Source organism: Vitis riparia, chromosome 12 (assembly GCF_004353265.1).
Source record: "Vitis riparia cultivar Riparia Gloire de Montpellier isolate 1030 chromosome 12, EGFV_Vit.rip_1.0, whole genome shotgun sequence".
NCBI classification, from domain to species: Eukaryota; Viridiplantae; Streptophyta; class Magnoliopsida; order Vitales; family Vitaceae; genus Vitis; species Vitis riparia.
This window is the reverse complement of record NC_048442.1, coordinates 8917361-8937702: the sequence shown is the minus strand read 5'-3', so window position 1 is coordinate 8937702 and position 20342 is coordinate 8917361. Positions and strand designations below refer to the sequence as shown.

General features: G+C 37.7%; 1 protein-coding gene across 2 annotated transcripts in view; it reads left to right on the top strand.

Moving 5' to 3' along the window:
- The window catches only part of LOC117926327 (phosphatidylserine decarboxylase proenzyme 2-like), a 75172-nt gene that overhangs the window by 12877 nt on the left and 41953 nt on the right, over nucleotides 1–20342 (top strand). For both annotated transcript variants that reach the window (XM_034845420.1, XM_034845419.1), the window contains exons 3-4: nucleotides 2202–2226; nucleotides 8560–8619. In XM_034845420.1, the coding sequence (XP_034701311.1) occupies nucleotides 2202–2226; nucleotides 8560–8619 (85 nt within the window). The remainder of the gene's footprint in view (nucleotides 1–2201; nucleotides 2227–8559; nucleotides 8620–20342) is intronic.

Below are 20342 nucleotides of genomic sequence, written 5' to 3'. Positions count from 1 at the left end.
GATTAAAATTTGGAATTAAGAGAACAAAATCCAAGGTCAGATTATTTGAAATAATAATAGAGCCTGCATTGGCCACCTTTGAGAGAGATCCATTTGCTATCATGATAGTAAAATTTTGATGGCATGAGCTATACTTATGGAAAATATTAGCATTTCTAGTCATGTGGTCTGATGCTCCTAAGTCCACAATCCATGGACTCATCTTCTCTCTTTTAACATTTAAAGCATTTAAAAAATTACCTTTCTATGCCAAGGACCTGGTCCAGTCATAGAGGTGAGAGGAGCTTGTTGTGACTAACCGAACATTTTCTGCAAAAGTTCTAGTTGTTCCTTGCTAAAAAGACTAAGTCCGGATGGTGTGGAGTTCTCATCAATTGAGATTAGATTGCCATGACTTTGTTTGTCGTTAGTAGGATGTGTAGGCTTCCAATCTGCTAGTTTATCATGAGTCTTCCACCATGTTTCTTTGGTGTGTCCAAGTCTGCAATAGTGATCACTCCATGGTCTTCCTTTTTTTTTTTTTTTTTTTATCGATTGTCATTGCTATGGTGTTGAATCCCTTGAGCAGCAAGGGTAGAATTTTCTATGGTAGGTGTGGCATTTTGTGAACCTATTATCTTTTTTCGATTCTCTTCTTTGCAGACTTCTGAGGAAGCTTCTCAAATATTGGGTAAAGGCTTCGATCCCAACACTCTCCCTCGAACTTCATCAGGATACATATTGAGCCTCGTAAAACACTTTAATATTCTTCTCTTTTTTATGATCTCCTTGTACCTGATTCCATCATCTGGGGAGTCCCAATCATGTTCTTTGAGCATGCCCAACTGTTGCTAGTGACATGTGAGTGTGTAGAAGTAGAGTGACGGACATGTCTCCTTGATGTAGCTCATGGAGAATACTTTCAATTTCAAGCAATTCTGATGTATTTTCATTGTTGGAGCATGTCTCATTAGTTGCATCCCATATTTCCTTTGTTGTTCCTTAGAGCTGAAAGTTTTCTCCTATATCATTGATCATGGAGTTGATAAGCCAGGATATGAGCATGTTATTCTCTGACTTCCATGATTTAAATTTTAGATCTTTCTTCTTGGGAGGAACTACAGCCTTGGTAAGATGATCATTTTTCCCTTTTCCATAGATGAACATCATGACGGATTGTGATCACTGGAGATAGTTGTGCCCATTCAGTTTGTGTCTTGTAATGGGAAGAATATTGCCATATGATCTTTCATTGTTGTTTGAGATGATAACTTCATGATTGGAGGTGACTTCAGAGGTTGAGCTTTGCCTTTCAATGGCCATTCCATATTTTGTCATTCAAGAAACTAAGTTTTTAGAGGAGGCTCTTGTACCATGAAGAAATATGAGAAGGAAAAGATGGTCCTATTTTTCATTCCTTGAATAGCGAAGAAGATACATTGTTATAAATAGTGGAGTGGCTGAAAATAACATCCCATTATTCACAGGATACTTACCTAAAAAGATTCCCTAATTTTAGGAAACAAAATAGCTATGAGATTGGGTAACATGCTACCAGAATCTCCTTATTATAGGAAATACCAAACATAGTAAATTAATTTATAGCTGTAAAACTCCGAGAAATCAGACATATAGCTGAAAGATTTCTCCAAATTTCAAATTATGGTGTGCTATATTCTGCAAAAAAGTGAGTGATGGCTTAAGAAAACAGAGTAATTTATATGTAAAGAAGAAGAATAACACTAATTGAGGACAAAAGTGAGAAAGATGTTTATTATATATTTAGAATATTGTTCCCATGGATAACAACATTTGTTTTTAGGTGAATACCAGTATTATGCTCTTGGATTTCATTGATGGATTGGGTAGTGGCTAGGGGTTTCAGTCTTTTGTCTTCTTTCTTTCTCTTTTACCCTTGAGCATTCCATGTATACATCTTGTGTACTTTGGTTGCGGCAATTTTTATTCAGTGCTGCTCTAATTTAACTTTTTGTTTTGCTTATAAGAAAAAAAATGGAGGAAAAAAAATGAAAAAAGAAGAAAAATACATAGCATCTGTTATTTCCAACTTGGTAGACTTGGCACAAATATTTAATCAACACATGCTCAAGATATGCTTCCCTGTAAGGATGAAATAACTTTATGGAAATGACTTTGAATTCTGTTCTAAGTTCAATTCATACTTCTTCCATTTGTTGATTTTGGTTTGATTGGTTATGCAGGACAGACAAACCTGTTTGGAACTCTGTGAGTACACTTGAACAATAACTTTTTGTGTCATTCACTTGAGCTTTTCATTAGTTTTCGTTTTGTTTGCCTTACTTAATGTTGTAAATGTATATAGATGTATGTGTGGTGTATATATGTTTAAAATGGTATGTAGTTTATTGGACTTGAAATGCAGAGGCTTTTAGAGCTTTATGTACTGTGAATGCCAGTCTTATCAAATGGTGTACACTTGCACAAATTATCTTCCTTTTCTTTTTATATCCAGTTTATTATAAATTATGTTAGGCGATTTAGATTGATATCATTCATTAGAACTGTTGTTCTTTAATGACTTGGAAGCGGCTGAATAATCAGGAGAGTTCACAATATAGGTAAATGAGGTCCAACTTGAGAAAAAAAATGTTGGGACAATGATGAAATAGTTGATTTCTCCTTAGCCACTAGAAGAAAAGGGTTCACACTGGACATATTCTAAAGAAGTGCTGATTAGTTTGTCACTTTTACCTGGATTAAAGGGTGGGATAAAATGGGGGTTTTGGGGTGGAGCAGGAAGTACACCATTTAAGATTCAAAGTTTCGTATTCCTTTTGATGATTTACGAAGAGGCCCACCCAAAATAATAGAGGGGGGATTGTGGAGGCAGTTTGGAATTTGGTTCAGCTCTTTTCCTCTCTTTGGGCTTTGCTACTGATGCCTGTGCAGGGACTCCTTTCAGTCTTTATATTTCTGGACTGGAACTTGGTGTGCAGCTCCAAGAGGTCTGTTTGGTAGACATACTCTGGGGATACCGCTTCCACTGGGTTCTATAAAGTTAAATTTGATGAATGTTCTTGTCAAGGATTGGAGTACTTAGAGATCATTCTGTTTTTGGATAAGGTGTGAAAGTGCAGTCTGTAACCTCCCATTCTTTTACAAGATGCTAAGAATTTAAACCACTATTTCAGATGGTCTTTTCTTTTAACTAGTAGCATAATTGTATCTCATGTATGAAACTCCTTTTCTGAGTAACTGCAATTTTCCATAATATTTATCTTTTTGATAAGCACATAGAAAACACTATAAATAGGAAAATGAAGATGATACAAAAGGAAATGGCTAAGACACACCAATGTACATAGGAAGTATATAGAGGGTGCCAAGTGAAAAAAACAAATAAAGGAGAGCAATCAAAGGAAACAACACTTGGCCACATCGACTTGGCTCCTAGTCAATCAACAAAATTGATTAAAGATATAGTATTCCTTTCTATATGATGCCTAACATAATTCATAAAAACGTGTAAAAAAGGATTTAAGTGATTGATCCGAGATTTCCACATCTTCAAAAGCCCTTTGATTTCTTTCACACAAAATGGTCCAAAGAAGATACAACGAGGTAGTTAACCAAGCTCTTTTCTACCTTTTTCCTACTTGAACCCTATTCCAACTTAGCAACATCAATTAATTGAAGAATTCATTATCCACTGCAACCCGAATAAGAAAAAAACCAATTGCCACAAAATTCTAGCTATAACACATTAAAGAAGCATTTCGTCGATGGATTTCTCCTCTCTTTTACACATATAACATCTAGTTACTAAAAACACCCCATTTCTTTTCAAATGGTCAAATGTCAAGATCCTTCCCTAAGTTGCTTTCCATGTAAAAAAACTAACTCTCATTAGAACCTTTCTAAATAACTTTAGATGGGAAAGCCTCTGAACCCTTTGGCACTAAAAATGAGTAGAAAGCTTTAATAGGAAACTTTCCACTTGAAATTGACTGAGCCATTCTATTCTCTGCATCACATGTTATTGAATGCTTTTAAATTTTTCGCAGGGCAGCTTTTACCGCCTCTAACTCCTAATCATAAAACTGTTTTGAGAAATAGGGACTCTAGTGACCCACTTCCTTATCTTGCTTCCATATATCTACTACCTATGACTCCTTTGAGTTGGCGATGACAAATAAGGTGGGGAAAAAGTCTTAGCAAAATGTTGCCACTTCACTTGTCCAACCAAAACTTAATTCTCCCCTCCTATTCTCAACAATGAAAGAAACTCTAATTTTAAATTTCCATAGTTGTGAAAGGTGCATTTTAGGCACACCTAGGCATAAGGCGGCGTGATGCAAACTGCTGGCACCTCGACTTACTTTAGGTGACTCCTGTTGAAGGAGGCGCACAAGAAGCTACGCTTTTTCTTCTTCCTTCTACCTTCTTCTTCTTTTGTTGCTACTGTTGTTGTTTTTCTTCCTCCACAAACCACGAACAAGTTGTAGAGGCGAAGCCAAGAGCCCTAATTTGGGGATTTTTTTTTTTCATTGGGTCAAAACACAACGTTTTGAGTTGCAACATATTTAAATAGAAATGGGCCAAAACGATGTTGTTTTTGCTTCTTTTTTTTTAATTTAATTTAATTTGTTTTAATTTTAAGAAAGGGCAAAACAATGTCGTTTTGGCTCCTTTCCCTTTAAAATACCTGTAGCTCAAAATGTTGCGTTTCGACCTAACAAAATTAAGGAAAAAAAAAAAGGCCAAGCCTAGATTAGGTCTCATGCATGAAGAAGAAGAAGTATACTTTTTTGGATGGATTATATAAAGTTATATACATAAACTAGGATGTTCCTCACTTCACTAAAGCCCACACCTAAAGTTCACCATGTGCCTTAGGCTCTAGGACAACTTTACACCTTGGTGTGTTTTGACCCTTTTAAAACTATGTAAATACCTCCCCTTTTTTCTCTAAAAACTAACACTATTATCTTCCCTAAGCACCCTCAAACTCCAACCTTCACCTTCCTTCCCAAACTTCCCAACAATCACTTGCTTCGAAATTGAGTCCCTTGTAGAGGCAAATGTCTAACCCCACTTGCTTAGCAATGCAGTGTTGAGAACTGAGAGATTCCTAATGCCCAAACCCCCATTTTTCTTATCCATGTACACACCAATTGACTAGGTGAGGTTTTTTCTCTAAAGCTTTGCCACCCCCGTAAGACATCTCTTTGGATCTTCTCAAGCCTTGAAATCACCCTTTCTTGGAATCACTAATAAAGACATGCAGTAGACAAGGTAGGTTAGATAAAATGCTTTTAATGAGAGTGTGTCTCGTCCCTCTTGACAAGTATTGTCGTTTCTAAAAGGCTAATCTTTTCTAAAATCTCTCCTTCACCACATCCCACATAGTTGTTGACTTGAAAGGGGCTCCCTAAGGAAGACCTAATTTAGTAGAAGGCCCCCCATCTGACAACACAATTTTGCTGCCAACTCTTCCAAATTATCAATAATCCCTATTGGAATGAGCTTGCTCTTCTCCATATTGACTTTCAACCCATAAATCACCTCAAACCACATGAGATTCTGGTTCAACTACATCAATTGCTCTTCATTAATCTCACAAAAAATGATAATATCATCAACATATAAAAGATGAGTCACCTCAACCCTCCATTTACCCCTCCTCACCTAGGAACCACAAATGAAACCTCTTTCTGTTGCCTTCACAAGTAGTTGACTAAAAGTCTCCATCACCAAGACAAATAAATAAGGGGAGAGGAGGTCCCAGATCCCAAGAGCTTTGAAAGAAATCAATGGGGTTTCATTCACTAACACCGAGAAGGAAGCTGAAGACATGCACCATTTCATCCAACCCACCCACTTCTGCCTAAAACCCATTTTCTCCATGACTTCCAAATAGGAACTCCAATTAACATGATCATAAGCCTTCTCTATGTTAAGTTTATAGATGATTTCAGGAGTGGAACTCTTTAACCTTGAATCAATGATCTCATTTGTAATTAGGGTCACGTTCAAAATTGCAGTCCCTTGACAAATGCATGCTGAAAATTGGAAACTACTTTACCAACAACCCTTTTAAGCTTATTAATTAAAGCTTTGGCTAGAAGCTTTTATGACCCTCCTACCATCTGATGGTTCTAAAATCTTTCAGATGCTCCATACCCCTTTTCTTTGGAATCAAGACCAAGAATGTAGCATTTAGGCTCCTTACAAAGGAGCCTTGCATAAAGAACTTTTTAAAGAAGGCCACACCTTTAACTTAATAAATTCTAACATTGTTGCCAAAAAGCCATAGTGAATCTATCTAGCTTGGGAGCTTTGTCCCCTTCTAAGTAAAATAAGGCAAAGAAAACCTTCTCCTTTAAGAAAGAAGCCTCCAAACCCCTTATGTTTGCACTCTCTAAACAAGCAAAAGCCATTCTACAGATGCTAGACCTCTAACCCTTACCCTTTAAAAAGAGACTATGAAAAGCGTTCGCAACACCCTCCTTAATCATCTTTATCGTTGAAAAGTCAAATCTCGTTCACTCTAATTCTAGCCATGTAATTTCTTCTCCCATGAGCATTGGCCATCTTATGGGAAAAACTAGTATTCTTATCTCCCTCCGTCAACTACAATACTTGAATCATTGCCCATTTATTACAATCTTCCACAACATGTCTCCTAGCCTTTCCCACTTTAGCATTAAGGACAATCTCCCTCTTCCTTAGGTCTCAAAGACTAATCTACTTTAAGGCCTCTTCCTTCCTAATTGAGGCTATTCCAGACACCTCTTTGTTCCACACATTCAAATCCTTTTTCCAACTCTTTCAACTTCCAAGCCGACATATAACCATAAGAGCCTCCAACATTATAGTTTGTCCACCAAGCTTTAACTTGCTCTACAAACCCCTCTTCTTTCAGTCACATGTTTTTGAACCTAAAAAGGGTTTTGCCTTTCCTGATCTTGCCACCATCTAACAAAGTTGAGATATGATCAGAGATTGGTTTGGGGAGAACACTAGAGATATTGCTAAAGCGACTCTTCTAATCTTTTGACATAAGGAATCTATCAAATCTTGAAGCAAATTGCTCGTTTAAACCCCCGCACTAAGTAAAAGGCCCTCTAATTAGAGGCAAACCCCACAAATTCAGCTCCTTTATTATCTTTGAGATTTGTCTCGTAGATAGAGAGCACCTAGAGCAATTCCTCTTTTCCCTGGGGAATCTAACCATGTTGAATTCCCTTCCAACGTACCAAGGGTCATTCCACAATCCATTAATGTTAGGCACTGTAACCTAGAAAGTCTTCCTCTTCTCATCGAGGATAGGACCATACACCTATGTAAAAATCCACTTGAAATTGTCCTCATAGTTCTTGCAATGATAAGAAATGGAGAAGACACTGACCTTCACCTGTAGAAGCTCTATAACTCTATTATCCCAAAACACCACTTCGCCATTTGATGCTTCTCTAGCTTACACTGCTCCCCATTCTAAAAATCTGCCTACCCCCAAGCTCCTTACTAATTGAAGTGTCATATGCTAAACTTTAGTTTCTCCATCATTTGCCTCCCAAGGTTCTAGGAAAGAATCTTTAATTTCATTGATTAATACAAACTATTTCTACCCACTCTTGCCACTCCTTTTCTCCCTAATTGATGCTCCATCATAGTTAATTGTGCACGACAACTTCCTAATCTCTTTGTCCATTCCCATCAAAGGGTTTGTTTTCTTCTTAGTCCTTGAAGTCAAGCCTTTATAACACTTTCAACCCTTCATTTTTATTTTTTTTTTAACCAAAGCCAAAATCACTTTCTCAAACTTCTCTATAGGCATGCCTAAAACCCACTATGCCCCTAGGCTCCTCTCCACATACTCTGGAAGCTCCATTGGGCTCCCATTTGGAAGAACCATTTTCAACAAATCCCCTATATAGACTTGGTTTCCCTTAAAAAGTTTCTCCATATTAAACTCCCTTCTAGACAGCCTCTCTGAACATCCCTTAGTCAAAACTTCTCCTAAAGAGAGAGAGAGAGAGAGAGAGAGAGAGAGAGAGGAGAGACCCTACCCCCCAAAGAAGTGGAAGGAAGCAGCTCACTTGAAAACCTAGTTGTCTTTGCCAAAAGGGCCTCCTATGTCATTGTTAGTAGCATTGTCAAGCTTGTTGAGCTCATATCTGAAAAGAAAGTTGATTGTAACAAATGAAGGGCTTCGCTCCTATTGTCCTCACTCTCTACAACATAAGGCATAAAGTCATCGAAGAAGGGCTAATTTGGATTTGAAGAAGCCAAGCATTTTATATTGTAGTACTCCAAAGGAATGGCACTTGAAACATAGAAAGACCAAAAACCCATTAACTATTACTATTGACCATGAATTCATTAACGATTCTTGGATTTGAATCTCAAATTGTGCAAAATAGTATGCTTTTGAGTCTGTATTTTTTGATCTAGGAGTGAGCCTAGGCATATCATTTTCTTTTTTATGTTCACTTGAGAATGGGTAACCTATCCAAGGAAAATATGGTGGGTTGTTATTTTATTTATTTCTTTCTAATTATCTTTTTGAATATTCATCTCGTTTTTCTTCTACAGGAGAAGAAATTTCTAATGGAAAGAAATGGGCCTCATATTGCAAGGATATCTATATTTGAGGTGTGTAATGAGCTAAATTTGAGTGTACAAAATGTCCCTTTTTTTTTTCTTTTCTATGCATTTTCCTTGAACAAAATGAGAAAATTTCTGGATGGAGAGGTTTGATATTTATAATGCATTTGTATATGAAAGAAAAACATGAAAGAAGAACCAATTCTTAATGCCCTATGGAACAAAGAAATAGACCTTAATCCCTAGCGTGGTGCATGTTTGGCATGAATATGGACATAGGAATTGGAGTTAACTATTGCCTTTTTTCATTTTTTTTTTTTCTGAGTTTCACCTCCAAATATAACATTTTCAAGGTTGAATTGTCAAGAATGATAGAAAGGAAAACTCTATTTTTCTTATTTTTCACTATGAACAATAATAGTACATAAATAGGAAAGATGACAACAACCTACCATAGATAATTCCTTAATTCTAAGACCATAAAGTTATCCCTAAAAAAACTAGAATGCAAAAATGAGATTTGAAATTGATCCTTATCTTGTTATTTAAAAGGAGATAAACAAATCAACTAATCCCTATTAATTGATTCATATCTCTTTATTTAAAAGGAGATAAATAGGTCAACTAACCCCTATTTAATAGGGATTTTATTCTCTGAATTCCTACACTTCCCCTCAAGCTGGGGAATAAATGCTTGTCATTCCCAGCTTGGAAATCAATTCCTTGAACTTCATCCTTGGAAGAGCTTTTGTGAAAATATTAGCTACTTGTAGACTAGTTGGAGTATGGATCAAATTTAGTATCCCTTCTTCAATCTTTTCTTTGATGAAGTGATGATCTATTTCAACATGTTTGGTTCTGTCATGATGAGCTAGATTCTTTGCAATACTGATTGTTGCTAGATTGTCACAAAAACACTCATTACTCTCTCAGCTTTAATTCTCAATTCTTTAAGTAATCTTTTCAGCCATATTCTTTACAAATACCTTGAGTAAGAGCTTTGAACTCTGCCTTAACACTACTTCTTGCTACTACAGATTGCTTCTTACTCCGCCAAGTTACAAGATTCCCCCAAACATACGTGCAATAGCCTGTAGTAGACCTTCTGTCTTGAATGGATCCTTCCCAATTAGCATCAAAGTAGACTTAAATCCCTTTGTTGGTTCCCTTTCTAAAATAGAGACCTTTTCCTAGTGTCATCTTTAAATACCATAAAATTCGATACACGACTTCAAGATGCTCTTCATTAGGATTGTTCATATATTGATGTACGACACTTCTGAAAACCAAATATCAGGTCGTGTTTGGAAAAGATAAATGAGCTTTCCTGCAAGTTGTTGGCACCTTCCATTGTCAACTGGGGGGTTTTCTGTCGTTAGTCCTATTTTGTAGTTTGATTCCATGGGAGTATTTGAAGGCTTACATCCTAGCACCCCTATTCCTTTAGTAAATCCAGAACCATGCCTAGGAAATATTTGAGAGGTCCTAGGCCTTTTAGTTCAAAATGATGCAGTTAGTACTAGTCAATTTATGGCAGTTTGAAAACATCAAAGGTTTGCATGGGAAAAGTTTGTTATTAAATTAGAAGTTAAAAGGTCAGTTTTTTGTTATTAAAGGCTACTAATGGTGTCTTGGAAGCCTTTAGAAAGTAGTTGAGGGTTGTCATTATACAAGGAAAGAACTTGCTTCTTGTAAGGACTTTTGATAATTATCCAGAAAAAATATATGAAGTGATTAACCAGAAGTTTCTAGTTTCAACTTTCTGCAAAGGGTTTTTCCTAGATTTTTCTGCAAGAAATTTTGGCTCCGATGGTGGTTGGAGTGACTTGGTTAAAGTTTACTTGGATAGTAGCTATAATAGCTTTTTAGTTTTCGTCAATTGGTATCTGATCCTCTGTTCCAGATTTGTGCTTGTTTTGAATCAATGTTGGGTCTAGGGATCATTTGAATGCTACAACATCACAACCAGTAGGAAGTGACCCAACTATAGAAGAGTTTGCAAACTTGCAGCAACTCAATCAATTATGTGCCAGATTGGAGCAAGTTGGTATTTTGGTGCTCAAAATTCCACCATTGGAGGCCAAACAAGGCAGAATTTTTGAACTTACCAGCAGAGGAATGTGAGAAATCAGCCTGCTATGGAGGAGTTCCAGCAAACTATGGGGACTTTTCAGATGAAGAAGGTGGATTTTTACCTTTGGGAACGCAACGAATGTTTCATCGTACTACAAATCGTTATCAAAATCTAAACATTAAGGTAGACATTCCACACTTTACTGGAGAGGAGCAACTGGAGGAGGTCTTAGATTGGTTGAATGAAGTTGAAAGGGTTTTTGAGTTTCTAAATCTTCTAGAAAATAAAAAAGTGAAGTTGGTGGCTATAAAATTGAAGGGGTATGCTTCCTCTTGGTGGCAACAAGTGTAGATGACAAGAGTCCAATCTGGAAAGTTGAAATCTAGAGCTGGACTAAAATGCTTCAACAAATCTGAAGTCAATTTCTTCCATTGAACTATGAAGGAATTCTTTTTCGGCAATACCAAGCACTTCAGCAAGGTCAATGTTCTGTGCGAGAATACGCTAATGAGTTTTACAAAATGCGAACTAGAGTACAACTAACTGAAACGGAAGTGCAGGTTAGAAATTTGGTGGAGCTACAGTCTTGTTGGGCGCTATCTGGTGCTGTTCAGTTGGCAATGAAGGTTGAAAATCAACAAAGATGGTCCAATAACCACCCAATTAAAAGTGCAAGGAGGCCTAATCAATTGGAGGATAATAGGCAGCAAGGAGATGTCAAGCAAAAATCAGTGGCAGCGACCGATGATTTGCAGAATTCTAGATCAAACACTCACTTCCAAGCACGCAACCAAGGCCAAGGGTGTGCAACAAGGAGAAATCATGTTCTCGGAAATAGTAGCAACTCATCGCACCTGCGGGACACAAAATAATATGTTATAAATGTGGAAAAAAGGTTCACAAATCTTCTGATTGCCAAAACCAAGCCAACAATTTTCTGATCAATGAGGATGAAGGAGAGAATAATGATAATGAGGAGGTAGAAAGGGAACCTTAAGGCAATGGAGGGCTGCTGGAAATCACAGAAGATGAAGTCACATATGAAGACCATGATCTTCCAAATTTAGTGGTAAAACGATCCATGTTAACTCCAAGAGCATCAAAAAGCGATTGGCGAAGAAATGATATTTTTAACACTAGATGTGCTTCACATGGGAGACTTTGCAATGTTATTATTGATGGGGGAAGTTGTGAGAATCTTGTTTCTAAAGAAATGGTGAAGAAGCTCAACTTGGAAGTGCTACCACACCCAAAGCTATATTGAATTGCTTGGTTCAAGAAAGGAGGTGAAGTGGAAGTAGTGCAGCAGTGCTTTGTTCACTTCTCAATTGGGAAAAACTATTCAGATAAGATTCTATGTGATGTGGTAGAAATGAAAGTCTGTCATTTGTTACTTGGAAGGCCATGACAATTTGACAATAAAACTGTCCACCATGGAGAGAAGAATGTTTATGCTTTCTACAAAAATGGGCTTAAGGTAGTACTTGCCTTGATGAAAGAAGAAGAGTTTGTTAAGTCAAGGTTGAACCAGAACAATCTTGTGTAACTATTCAATGCTCTTTAAATGAGTTTGAAACTAATGGAGTTGCATTTTTGCTGTAGGAAAAAGAAGTCTTAGAAGATCAGCAAGATGTTTCTAATGAAGCAAAGACATTGCTGGAAAATTTTCAAAGGTATTTCCTATAGAGCTGCCTAGTGGATTGCCTCCAAAAAGAAGCATCTAACACTACATTGATCTAGTACCAGGAGCCAGCCTACCAAACCTAGCACATTACAGAATGCCTCCAAAAAAACGTGAAGAACTTCAAAGACAAGTGAAAGAGTTGCTGCATAAAGGATGTATAAAGGAATCACCGAGTCCATGTGCAGTTCTAACACTATTAACTCCAAAGAAAGATGGTACCTGGAGAATGTGCATCAATAGTTGCGCAATAAATCGCATAACGATAAAGTATTGATACTCGATCCTAAGACTAGATGATATGTTGGATATGATGCAGGGAGCAAAGGTATTTTCTAAAATTGATCTTAAAAATGGCTATCGCCAAATTTAGATCTGGGAAAATGATAAGTGGAAAACAACTTTCAAAACTAAACATGGGCTTTATGAATGGACTGTGATGCCTTTTGGTTTGTCAAATCTGCATGTTGTGTAGAAAAAGAGGTAGGAATAGTTGGCTTAGGTTGAGAGGTTGAAGGGACAGGTTGTTCAAGAGCAATTTCAGGAATTTTAGAAAGGATAGGTTGAAGTATATTAGGTATAGGTTGATTAACTAAAGCACTAGGTTCAATTCTAGGTACTTCTTGAAACCAAAAATCACATTCTTGTATGTTCTCCCCCTGAATGTTACTTTTGGTGAAAAACGGTTGATTTTCAAAGAAGGTGACATCTTAGGTGACATAGAATTTCTTGGTAGCAAGGGAATAACACTTGTACCCTTTTTGTTGATAAGGTAGGTGGAAGTAAGGATTGCTTTGCCCCAAAAATGTTTGGGAACATTCATGGTGAACATAATGGATTTTGCAACTTCTAGAAGGTGCCTATTTTTCTCTAAGATACTCCATTTTGTTGAGGAGTATCAACACATGAACTCAAATGTTCAATTCTCTGACTCTCAAGATGGTTTCCTAGGTTTGTGTTAAAGTATTCTCTAGCATTGTTAGATTAGAATACCCTAACTTTTGCTTGGAACTAGTTTTTTTTTTTTTTTTTTTGATAGGTAAAGAAAATTTCATATATAAAAAGAGACGCCAAAAAGGCGACTCAAGGTAAACAATACCTATACACCCACCTCCAAAATGGCCAAAAAGAACCTAGATGACCCAAAAAACAACCTTAATCGAGCCCAACCAATCAATAAAATTAACTATAATTAGAGGCAGTCAACTATAAACAACTTAGCCTCAGACCAAAAAGAAAAAAACAAAAGAGTATTTCAGTCTTTGGATTGACAACACATCATCCTTGAATTCCAATCTATTTCTAGCCTTCCAAACCGTCCAAAAAATGTGAAGAGGAGCAACTCTCCACACCTTCTTGCACTTTTTGCCCACAAAAGAACCATGTCAGCTTAGGAGAGTCTCTCTAATTGAAGAAGGCAACACCCAAGACACCCCAAATAAAGTAAAGAGTAAATCCCATAAAACCCTTGTTTTTGAACAATGTAGGAGAAGATGGTCTATGGTCTCCTCTTTCTCAAGACACATAAAGCATTTATTTGCCAATGCCCGTCCTCTTTTCTGGACCATATCCAAGGTTAAGGCTTTGCCCCATGCCTCCCACGCAAAAAAACTAATCTTGGGCTGCACACTCACATTCCAAATGCAGCTAGAAGGAAACAAAGACGGACAACCCGCTTCTAGGGCAAAGTAGAGACTTGACCGAGAATTTTCCACTCTTTGTTTCAGTCCAAGACACCATATCATCCACATCTTCAAGTACTCTCTTTCCATGTAGCCGCTCCAAGAATCTTTCCGTCTCCTTTACCTCCCAATCATTGAAGGCTCTTGAAAAACAGGGGTTCCAACCCCCCTAACCCCCCCAACCCCCCTCAGCCAAGGGGTCCCAAATATCTGCCACCCACGCTTCCTTATCAATAGACAAAGCAAACAAGGAAGGGAAAGACACACACAAAGGGGAATCCCCGCACCATCTATCCCTCCAAAATCTCACCCTCCGCCCATTACCTACAATGAATAACATCCTATCACCCACCAACTCCCAATCCATCCTTATTCCTTTCCATAGGCCCACACCATGCGCCTCTCTCACTTCCTGAGAGCACCAACCCCCTCTATCTTCCCCATGCTTGGAATTGGTTTTGGATCATGGTACACAATTTCTAAAATATAGGACCAAATTCAGATTTTGCTTTCATAAGGGAAACCTAGGTTTTTCTAGTGTGATCATCAACAAAGGATACAAACCATCTAGCTCTTGTAATGTTATTGATTCTAGGGGGACCCCAAATATCACCATGTATGAGAGCAAAAGGATGAGATACTTTGTACCCTTGAGTAAGGAAATTGGTTCTTACATGTTTTGACAACTGACAAATCTCACACTAAAGAAACTTGGCATTGGTATTATTGAATAAATCAGGAAATAGTTTTTTCAAATACAAGACATTTGGATGTCTAAGTCTATAGTGCCATAACATAATTGCACTATAATTATTTAAAGCATGAAAAGAAACAAGAAAAGGAGCACTACATGCAACTTGAGTTTTTTTTTTTTTTTTTTTTTCAGGATTATTAGGAACCTCAAGAAGATAGAGCCCAACACGTTCCCTAGCATTGTCAATCATCCACCCAGATTCCAAGTCTCGAAATTCATAGTGTGTTGGATAAAAATTAGTAACACAATTCAAATCACGCGTAAACTTACTTATTGACAGGAAGTTGTAAGTCAAATTTGGAACCAGCAAGATAGATTTGAGTGCTAAATCTTCAGTAATGACTATTGATCCTATTCAAAGCACCTTAGACATAGAACCATCGGCAAGACGAATTGTAAAATTTCCAGAACATGGGCTGTATGTGTGGTATAAATCAACATTACCCATCATATGATCGGTGGCCCCAGAGTCAATTATCCAATGGTTACTCTTCTCCTTTTGGGAGTTCAAGGTCATTGAAAATTTACCTTTATGAGCTATGGACGCTACTCTTGTTAGAGTTGATTGGGAAGAGGTTGCCTGAGTGATCGGTTTTTGAATGATCTCTACTCGTTCCTTGCTGAAAAAAGTAGAGTTATTGGAAGTCTGCTGCTCTTTCTTTTCCCCTGAGCTGGCTGCTAGACCTTGACCTTCTTTGGATGAGCTACGAGGTTTCCAATCCGCTGGTTTGCCATATATTTACCAGCAACGGTCCTTCGTATCCCCAGGTTTGTGGCAATGATTACACCAGGGTTTGCCATTTTTCTTTTGCTTGTTGTCGTAGGCGGATTGATTTGAACCATGAGTAGCAAGAGCAGAACTCTCACTGGATGTCGAGGAGGTTTTTCCCAGCATTACTTTCTGCCTGCTTTCTTCACTTCTTACCTCGAAACACGCTTCTTGGATGGAAGGAAGAGGTTTTGTTCCGAGGATTCGTGCTCTAACTTCATCCAGATTTTTATTGAGTCCAAACAGGAACTTGAAGACTCTCATTCTCAACAATTTTCTTATATTTTCGGCAACAATTTGGACAGCTGGGGTTATTCTCATCAAACAGGTCTAGGTGTTGCCAATACTATGTGACTGTGAGTTCTCCCTGTTTTAGATCATTAAGGATTCCTTTTATCTCACATAACTCGGATGTATTCTCCTTGCCCGCGTAGGTCTCCTTTGCAGCATCCTAGATTTCCTTAGCCGTCTCATAATTGGTCATGGAGTTTATAAGTTAAGAGATGACTATGCTATTTTTTGATTTCCATGTCTTGAACTTCGAATCTTCAGATGGAGGCACGGTGACAGCTCCGGTGAGGTAATCATCTTTTCCTTTTCCACACACAAAACATCATTATTGACTTCGACAACTTAAGATAATTCTGGTCATTGAGTTTGTGTCCAGTGATGGGAAGAACAAAATTCTCTGAACCACCATGATTATTTATTTATTTATTTATTTTTTGATCAGAAACAAAATATATGTATTAAAAGCGAAAACAAACATGAGAAATCCTCCCCATGAAGTACAAGTCAAATCAAAAGGACTAAGTAAACCTCCACTAACCAAGGAATGCTATACAAAAGGTGCAAAAGGCCGCCTGATCGAAAGAACTAAGTAAACCTTCACTAAAACAAGGAGGGCTATACAAAAGGAACAAAAGGCCTATACAAGTAAAACAATCTTGACCCTATAAACCCAACTCTAGGGTGTACATAACGGAAGCCAACTAAGCTGGATTACACTCAAATGATGGAGTTTAAGAAATGTTTGTACAACAAGCCCAAAAAGATACATAAAAATGAAGCTGATCCCACATTATCTCCGACATCTTCCAAATGTCCTCGAAAATCCTAGCATTCCTCTCTCTTCACACAATCCACAACAGAGAGAGACACATGATCCTCCAAAGAGTATTACCTCCGATAGAATTCCCAAAACACTTCAAGGAAATCACCAACATATTGCAAATATTGCTAGGCTAAACCACTCCATCCCAACTTGTGAAAAAATTCTATGCCACAATCTCAATGTAATTGGACAATGCAAGAAGAGATGATCAATCGTCTCTTTGCTCCAACAAAGGATGCACCAATCAGGGCTAAGGGCTTTGAAAGGCCTTCTCAACTGTAGCATGTCATTGGTATTTACCTTCTTAAGTGTCACCAACCAAACAAAGGCCACGACCTTAGAGGGGACTTTTGATTTCCACAAAAAATTAGCTAGGTAGAAAGGAATAGAATTTGAGATAATGGATAAGGTTGAAAAAAATGATTTAATTTAGAAAATTCAAAAGGAGGATAGTATCCAAGCTTTTGCATTTGGAACAGAAAGAGTCAAATGAACAAGGGAAAGTAAGGACTTTAGTCTTTTAAGATCCATAATCTCCTCATCAGTTAGATTGCGTTTGAAGACTAGATCCCAAGACAAAGAAGTATTGATACCCGGAATAGTTGTAATAGGACAATTTTTAGTAGTGGTGATTCTAAAAAGTCTTGGGAATTGTAAACAAAAAGATTGGTCCTCCCACCATAGATCTTTCCAAAAACGAGTTTTTGGTCCCATCACCTACCACAACACGAATGTGTGTGGAAAAGACTTGAAAAATATGAGCAATGGCCTTCCAAGGGCAACGATGTGACCATCTAATTATATTGTTGGTGTCCCATCCATTAGGATGTGTCCCATAGATACTCAAGATAACTTGATCCCTAATAAAGGTTGGTTCCTAAGAGAGATTTTCCCAAACCCTAACCCACCAGACTCCTTAGACTTCTAGACCATGTCTTAAGTGACTAAATGATCTCTTTTACCCTCCTCAAAACCTGATCATAGAAAATCTCTTCGTAATTTCTCAATCCTCAAAGCTATTGAAGTTGGAACCTTGAAAAGAGAAAGAAAATAGTTTAGGATGTGTGACAAACAAGACTGAATTAGGATGATTCTACCTCCTAAGGACAAAAAGGCCTTTTTCCATCTATCCAGCCTCCTAGAGACCATATCCAACACTGGATCCCAAAAGGAGAGCGAATTTGGGTTCCCTCCTAAAGGAAGACCCAAATACGTTAAAGGTCAATCAGAGACTGCACAATCAAGTAGAGAAGCCAACCTTGCGGTTTGGTCTTGACTAATGTTGATTCTTGAGAGAGTGCTCTTATTTAAATTGATCCTTAGCTCTGATAACCGCTCAAACACCAACAAAATTAACTTGAGAGAATGCAACTCTTCAAAGGATGCTCTACAAAAAAAAATGGTGTCATTTGCAAATTGTAAACGAGACACTCTGGCCCTATTTCTGCCCACTAGAAACCCCTTGAATAAACCTCTTTTCTTCTCTCTCACAATCAATTTGCTTAAAACATTAGTCACCAAGGTGAAAGGAAAAGGGGAAAGGGGATTTCCTTGTCTTAGGCCTTTGTATGCCTTAATCCACCCCTTAGCGTTTCTATTTACTAAGATTGCAAATGTCGCTGAAGATAAGCATCCCCTCATCTAGGATCTCCATCTTGAACTAAACCCTTTTCTTTCAAGTACGTGGTCCAAAAAATCCCAATCAACATTGTCATTGGCCTTTTCAAAATTAATTTTGGGAACTAACCCTTCCTCTCTTGATCTTCTTTTCTCATCCACCAACTCATTAGCAATCAAGACAACATCCAGAATCTGCCTCCCCTCAACAAAAGCACCTTGAGTTGAAAAGATGGTGTCTTGGAGGACTTTACGCAACCACCCTGGTAGAACATTGACTATGATTTTGTACAAGTTAGTAACCAAACTGATGGGTCTATAATTTAAGATCCTACTTGTTTGACTCTTTTTTTGGCACTAGAGCAATGAAGGTAGCATTTGTGCTTTGATTGATTATTCCATTGTTGTGAAACTCTAAGAACACTCTTAAAAGATCATCCTTAATGGTCTCTCAACACCCTTGACAAAAAGCAATTGTGAAACTATCTGGGCTAGGGGCTTTTTCCTTATTTAAATGCAACACAACATTGTGAATCTCCTCTTCTGAAAAAGGGCGATCCAACCACTTGACACTCTCTACTGAAATAAGAGACTAATTCAAACCTTCAATCCTCCAAGTACCACCTAAAGGCTTGGAAAATAACTTCCCAAAATGGTGCTTAATCTCTTGTGAAATGCTCTTAATATTATCTAAGATTACCTCATCTTTTGTCACTAAGGATTTAATGTATTCCGTATTCCGACTACCATTGGCCATCCTATGAAAAAATTTTGAATTACAATTCCCTTCTTTTATCCATTTGACTCTAGATTTTTGTCTCAAAAACACTTTTTCCTTTGGCAGCACATCTTTCAACTCCCCCTTCCTTAATGTCCTCCTTGCTGCTAGATCAAACAAAAAATTCCCTTCTTTTTTCCTTCTCATCCAAACCCACTATGTCTAAAAGGATATTTTTCTAGTTTTCTTTTAAGTCTCCAAAAGACGCCTTCTTCGACTCTTTCAATTTTGACTTGACAAACTGTGTTTTTTTTATGAATTGGTGACCTTCCCACTCTTCAAACCGACACTCATTCTATCGCTGAAATCTAAGTGAATTAGCCACATGTTTTCTGATCTAAAAGCTGTTGGCCCCCACTTTAAAGGATTGGTATTTAACACAATTGGACAGTGATTCGACGTCAATCTGGGGAGAGCTTCTTGGATGCATCGAAGGAAATCTTGCTCCCATTCTCTAGAAAATAAGAATCTGTCCAATCTTTTGCAAATAGGGTTTTCTTGCAAATTAGACGAAGTGAAGGACACATTCCTCAAAGGCGGATCAATTAATTCACATTCTCGTATAAGATCATCAAAATCCCTCATGCTTGAGGTTAACTTGGAGCCTCCTAACTTTTATGAAATTCTTCTTATGACATTAAAATCCCCACTTACACACCGTTTTGAAAAAGTTAAGCCTGAAAGATCTTGAAGCTCCAACCAAAAATCATTTCTAAAGACCATAGATCGAAGAAAGCCAAAACGACCCTTCTTCCTTTGACTCCAACTTGACTGCAACAGAGAAAGATCCTAGGACAACCTCCAAGCACTTAAACCTCAAAGCATCCCAAAAGATTACCACTCCTCCCAAAGCCTTGCTAGCTGGAAGAACTACCTACTGTTTGTTTTTTATCTTCCACACACTACCCACAAACCTCCTATCACAAGACTCCCTCTTTGTTTCCTGTGATAGGACAACATCTAGATTTTCAAGAGAAAAAAAATCCTTCACTACTCTTCTTTTCTTAATGGAACCGAGACCTTTAGAATTCCAACTAATAATTTTCATAAAAAATGAAAAAACCCCGAAGACACCAAAGGACTCAAAAAACTAAAGGAAGCTAGGGGCACCGGAAGAAGTTTTGTTCTTCCTTTTGGAATACACCTTTTCCACTGAGCAGCCACTGCTTTTGGCTGACTGAACTCCATATTATTGTACTATAAAATTTCTTGACCAAAGGTCACCTCGGAACAGGATTCTTGCCTATTTCATGCCGTATTTCATCATTTGAATTTTTCAGAGAAAAATGACAATGGAGGCTG